This window comes from Oncorhynchus masou, chromosome 16 (genome assembly GCF_036934945.1).
Source record: "Oncorhynchus masou masou isolate Uvic2021 chromosome 16, UVic_Omas_1.1, whole genome shotgun sequence".
NCBI lineage: Eukaryota > Metazoa > Chordata > Actinopteri > Salmoniformes > Salmonidae > Oncorhynchus > Oncorhynchus masou.
In genome coordinates, this window is record NC_088227.1 from 46,697,411 (window position 1) to 46,704,111 (window position 6,701).

A 6,701-nucleotide genomic window follows, 5' to 3' on the forward strand; every position below is an offset into this window, starting at 1 on the left:
CTAACCCTACTAATGATAATGACATGGTGGTTCTACAAGGCTGCTATACTAACCCTACTAATGATAATGACATGGTGGTTCTACAAGGCTCCTGTACTAACCCTACTAATGATAATGACATGGTGGTTCTACAAGGCTCCTATACTAACCCTACTAATGATAATGACATGGTGGTTCTACAAGGCTCCTGTACTAACCCTACTAATGATAATGACATGGTGGTTCTACAAGGCTCCTATACTAACCCTACTAATGATAATGACATGGTGGTTCTACAAGGCTCCTATACTAACCCTACTAATGATAATGACATGGTGGTTCTACAAGGCTGCTATACTAACCCTACTAATGATAATGACATGGTGGTTCTACAAGGCTGCTATACTAACCCTACTAATGATAATGACATGGTGGTTCTACAAGGCTCCTGTACTAACCCTACTAATGATAATGACATGGTGGTTCTACAAGGCTGCTATACTAACCCTACTAATGATAATGACATGGTGGTTCTACAAGGCTGCTATACTAACCCTACTAATGATAATGACATGGTGGTTCTACAAGGCTCCTATACTAACCCTACTAATGATAATGACATGGTGGTTCTACAAGGCTCCTATACTAACCCTACTAATGATAATGACATGGTGGTTCTACAAGGCTGCTATACTAAGTCTACTAATGATAATGACATGGTGGTTCTACAAGGCTCCTATACTAACCCTACTAATGATAATGACATGGTGGTTCTACAAGGCTCCTATACTAACCCTACTAATAATAATGACATGGTGATTCTACAAGGCTGCTATACTAAGTCTACTAATGATAATGACATGGTGGTTCTACAAGGCTCCTATACTAAGTCTACTAATGATAATGACATGGTGGTTCTACAAGGCTCCTATACTAACCCTACTAATGATAATGACATGGTGGTTCTACAAGGCTCCTATACTAACCCTACTAATGATAATGACATGGTGGTTCTACAAGGCTCCTGTACTAACCCTACTAATGATAATGACAGGGTGGTCCTATACTAAGTCTACTAATGATAATGACATGGTAGTCCTATACTAAGTCTACTAATGATAATGACATGGTGGTTCTATACTAAGTCTACTAATGATAATGACATGGTGGTCCTATACTACTCATGATAATGACATGGTGGTCCTATACTAAGTCTACTAATGATAATGACATGGTGGTCCTATACTAAGTCTACTAATGATAATGACATGGTGGTCCTATACTACTAATGATAATGACATGGTGGTCCTATACTACTAATGATAATGACATGGTGGTCCTATACTACTAATGATAATGACATGGTGGTCCTATACTACTAATGATAATGACATGGTGGTCCTCTACTAAGTCTACTAATGATAATGACATGGTGGTCCTCTACTAAGTCTACTAATGATAATGACATGGTGGTCCTATACTAAGTCTACTAATGATAATGGCATGGTGGTCCTATACTAAGTCTACTAATGATAATGGCATGGTGGTCCTATACTAAGTCTACTAATGATAATGGCATGGTGGTCCTATACTAAGTCTACTAATGATAATGACATGGTGGTCCTATACTAAGTCTACTAATGATAATGACATGGTGGTCCTATACTAAGTCTACTAATGATAATGGCATGGTGGTCCTATACTAAGTCTACTAATGATAATGACATGGTGGTCCTATACTACTCATGATAATGACATGGTGGTCCTATACTAAGTCTACTAATGATAATGACATGGTGGTCCTATACTACTCATGATAATGACATGGTGGTCCTATACTAAGTCTACTAATGATAATGACATGGTGGTCCTATACTACTAATGATAATGACATGGTGGCCCTATACTACTAATGATAATGACATGGTGGTCCTATACTACTAATGATAATGACATGGTGGTCCTATACAAAGTCTACTAATGATAATGACATGGTGGTCCTATACTACTAATGATAATGACATGGTGGTCCTCTACTAAGTCTACTAATGATAATGACATGGTGGTCCTCTACTAAGTCTACTAATGATAATGACATGGTGGTCCTCTACTAAGTCTACTAATGATAATGACATGGTGGTCCTATACTACTCATGATAATGACATGGTGGTCCTCTACTAAGTCTACTAATGATAATGACATGGTGGTCCTATACTACTCATGATAATGACATGGTGGTCCTATACTAAGTCTACTAATGATAATGACATGGTGGTCCTATACTAAGTCTACTAATGATAATGACATTACTTAAAATAATCATAATAATTACAATACGGAGATCAAGAAAAAGGAGGGTAATTATTAATCAAATATTTTGGGACAATTTAAACATTAAACAAATTAATACCAGAGAGGTATTTCTAATGAAACATTGATAACAGTATAGCAAATATTTAAAAAAAATTGGGATGCACGATATATCGGTGAACATATTGGAATCGGACGATATTAGCTAAAAATGCCAACATCGGGATCGGCCCGATGCCTAGTTTAACACCGATGTTAAAAACCGAAGTCAAAGCTACCATGCATACCCATATAACGTAGGTACATGCCGTAATGAGAAATGTCAAATTTGGCGCTACATGTTCAACACAGCATTCCTAACCTCGCCCACAATGTCTGCTGTGTGGATCGAGTAGTCAACAAGTCCAGCAGTCATTTGAAGGAGTAAGATCATTTCAGCGAGACAACTCAAATGCAAAATCCATTAACACCAAGATAATGGAATTCAATGCCCTTGATGATCAACCGTTCTCTGTTGTGGGTGATGTTATCTTTCTCCGACTGGTCGAGCACCGTTACACACTACAAAGTGGGCTATTTTTCAGATGTTGGCCTACTGGAGTTACACAGTAGCAGCGTCACTGCTACTAGCTTCACCACATACATACTATGGAACACCGTTTGGGTCTGTGCGTGTCAAAAAAGATACAGTAGCACTGTCAAAGCTGTACAAAAAAAGTCTGCAAACAAGCAAACACCGGCCATGAACAATGAGTTTACAATACCGCGATACTGGTATCAGCCAAAATGTCATATCGGTGCATCACTATTAAAAAGAGCAAAATGTGAACTGATTGATCTGACATGTTGCTGTTGCGTGAGGCTTGGAGCTCATGGAATTAGCAGGCAATTAAACAAACACTGGAACAGGCAAGAATAGTCTTATTTCTGTAGATATATGATTTATAAAGCCAGGCACATTTAACAGTTCAGCTATTGATTATAGACCTAATTAAAGTTGTGGTTTCATCTCGCCTTACAATTAAGGCAACAGCTGTTTTCTCCTCTCCTAACTCCACTACTGCCTCCACCACATCATTCTCCACCACATCACGCTGGTTAACTTTACTATTATACACATAGCAACATGGTCTAGGAAAAGTTGACAATTCAACAGTGGACTGATGTTTCAGAACTGCAGACAGCGACTGCTATCAAACACAGGAGAAAGTGCATTTGTTATAAAAGTATAGGCTACCCCCGGGGCGGCAGGGTAGCCTAGTGGTTAGAGTGGAGGGGCGGCAGGGTAGCCTAGTGGTTAGAGTGGAGGGGCGGCAGGGTAGCCTAGTGGTTAGAGTGGAGGGGCAGCAGGGTAGCCTAGTGGTTAGAGTGGAGGGGCGGCAGGGTAGCCTAGTGGTTAGAGCGTTGGACTAGTAGCCGGAAGGTTGCAAGTTCAAACCCCCGAGCTGACAAGGTACAAATCTGTTGTTCTGCCCCTGAACAGGCAGTTAACCCACTGTTCCTAGGCCGTCATTGAAAATAAGAATTTGTTCTTAACTGACTTGCCTGGTTAAATAAAGGTAAAATTAAAATATTTTATTAGTGTTAGACCATTGTCCTTAATCATATACAATATCAGTAGCACATGTCTTAGTGTGATGGCCCGAGCCATCCCCACAGCCTCCCCAATGGATCAGTCCACTCAAACAGGAACCAATCAGACAGGTGTCTTAGCGTGATGGACTGAGACATCCCCACAGCCTCCCCAATGGATCAGTCCACTCAGACAGGAACCAATCAGACAGGTGTCTTAGCGTGATGAACTGAGCCATCCCCACAGCCTCCACAATGGATCAGTCCACTCAGACAGGAACCAATCAGACAGGTGTCTTAGTGTGATGGACTGAGCCATCCCCACAGCCTCCACAATGGATCAGTCCACTCAGACAGGAACCAATCAGACAGGTGTCTTAGCGTGATGAACTGAGCCATCCCCACAGCCTCCACAATGGATCAGTCCACTCAGACAGGTGTCTTGCACACCATTCTTTTTTTTTTACTAAAGAAATCTCGAGGTCAGCGCGACATGCGTCTATATCAAATCCAGCAATATGGTTTATTTTGGGAGCTTACCTACTGTACAATATTGGCAGCCTAGCAGGGGCATAGCCAGAAATGAGTTTGTGGGAGGGCCTGCAGGGATATGGATGGGACAACATTTGTAATAATACTATTAATAATACAATTATTTGTTTTGCTTTTTCTCAATCTGATTGGGTGGGCCTGGCAGGACCTGGCTCCCTAGTTGTTGGGCCTGTGTCCACCCAGGCCTATGCCCCTGCTGCCTAGGCCAGTCTGCTAGTAGTAGACTCTTCTTTGCACAAACATACAGGTCATCTATCTAGATGTACATGGAGTCTCAGTTTGTATGTTGCACTGGTACTTTCAATTCTGACATTAGGTGAAGCCATCGATTATATTAACATAATCTGATACGACTTCCGCGTTGTCAAACGGATACAGGGGGGCTAAACTGTTCCCATGGGTAGCAGACTAACATTCCACGGAGAAGGAAGTTCATAACAAACGTCACCAATCGCGTGGAGTTGAGACCAGGCTTTGTGGAGGCAAGTACCAACTACATCGCCCAAGTCAATACAGCATTTTCTTTCAATTATGAAATGCCCACCTTTACCCACGTCTGTCACCTGTAGTTGCATGCAATTCTTTGTTTTCTAAAACCCATACTTAAAAAAAAACTTGAATGAAATACCACCACGGACTGTTTGCTCATTGCTGTTGCTCTAAGATGGCAACTCAGCGCAAATGTGCATATGCCAATTGAATCTCAACAAGGAAACATTTGGGGGTGCTGTTTGATTACCGTTTATTGAAAAAAATTGTTTTAATTTCAGCAGACAAAGAATGACACGCAACGACAGAGGACAAACATAGATACAAGGTGGGCATTTCATATTTTCGATGTGGTAGGAGCAAGATTCCACAAAGCCCGGTCTCGGCTCCACACCGTTGATGAAATACCTCAAACTTCATTCACCGTGGAGTTTAGTCCGCTACTTCACGGGTAACGTTAGCATAACAGACAGCTGTGACGGTATAGCTACAATACTAGGGTAAACATGTTTCTTTATGAATTCAACCTCACCGCCATATCAAAAACCTTCCAATGCTTTACTTAGTTATCAATCAAGTGACTAAATAAATACAAGTTAGGTAGCTAGCTACCACCACCCACGAACGTCGGCTAACGTGACCAGCAGCACACGTAACGAACTTCGGCTAACGTGACCAGCAGCACACGTAACGAACGTCGGCTAACGTGACCAGCAGCACACGTAACGAACTTCGGCTAACGTGACCAGCAGCACACGTAACGAACTTCGGATAACGTGACCAGCAGCACACGTAACGAACGTCGGCTAACGTCAACAGCAGCATACGTAACGTAACGAACGTCGCAAAGAGTATTTTGCCAGAAGACGTAAATTTCAGAGTAACCCGTTAACTAGCTAGCAAAAGTTAGCTAGCTGGACGGGACCATTTGTTATATAGCTAACTGACGCAGCTAGCTGGCTAAGTCACCAGACAAACATTAAGCTGAACGAGAAATACTAGCTAGTTAGGTGTTATTGGCACCGATATAGTATCCAATGAACTTAATAAAAATAAATAAAATAAAAGTTAGCCAGTCATATTTGTTAGCTAACTCGTAGCTAGCTGTTAGTTATGTAAACACCAACGCAGAGAGATTGGGCATGACGCTTCATAGCACCCCCCCATAGCAGTGCAGAGTTGGTAACGTCAGTTAACTACTTGTTGTTATGTGTATTTCAGCCAGCTAGTTAACTACTACATGCGAATGTAGCTAGCTGGCAAGAAAAACTCTATAACTAGTGGTGGTCAGTCTCAGAACTGGCTAATCGAATTTGTTAGTTAGCAGGCTAGCTAACTTCACCCATCACACACACAGCATACTTAGCTAACTAACCAACTTTAGCATGCTAAGCTAGGTGATGCTATCTTGTCGTATATACATCGGGGCCTTACCAGCATTCTGATCTCGGGGCCAGAGGTAATATGTGGCTGGGATAACGATGAGTCCAACAAAGGACGTTAGAAAGTAGAAAAATGTGTTGCCGCTGTCATCGTACTGAAACTGTTGCCCGGCCATTTCGTCGCGGGGTGTCTAGGGTGCCCCCTTTTCTTTCTCCACGGCTATGCCTTCCCAATCAAAGCCCAGTATGTATGACTTGACACACACCACTGATCAGGCAACAGCTAGCATAGGGCCAAAACAGCGCGATGCTGCGAGAGATCGGGTACGTGGTTTACGCCTGCGCAGTTGGTTAGTCTCTGCTTCCGTTCTTCTTCTTCTTCTTCTTCGTCTGTGGAACTTCCGGGAACTTGTCCC

At 42.0% G+C, this 6,701-nt stretch overlaps 1 protein-coding gene across 1 annotated transcript in view; it reads right to left on the minus strand.

Annotated features, from left to right (window-relative positions):
* The window catches only part of sec63 (SEC63 homolog, protein translocation regulator), a 64,372-nt gene extending 57,735 nt beyond the window's left edge, over positions 1 to 6,637 (minus strand). The window contains exon 1 of the mRNA XM_064991785.1: positions 6,338 to 6,637. Within this exon, the coding sequence (XP_064847857.1) occupies positions 6,338 to 6,461 (124 nt within the window). The 5' untranslated portion in view covers positions 6,462 to 6,637. The remainder of the gene's footprint in view (positions 1 to 6,337) is intronic.
* Between the last annotated feature and the right edge of the window lie 64 nt (positions 6,638 to 6,701).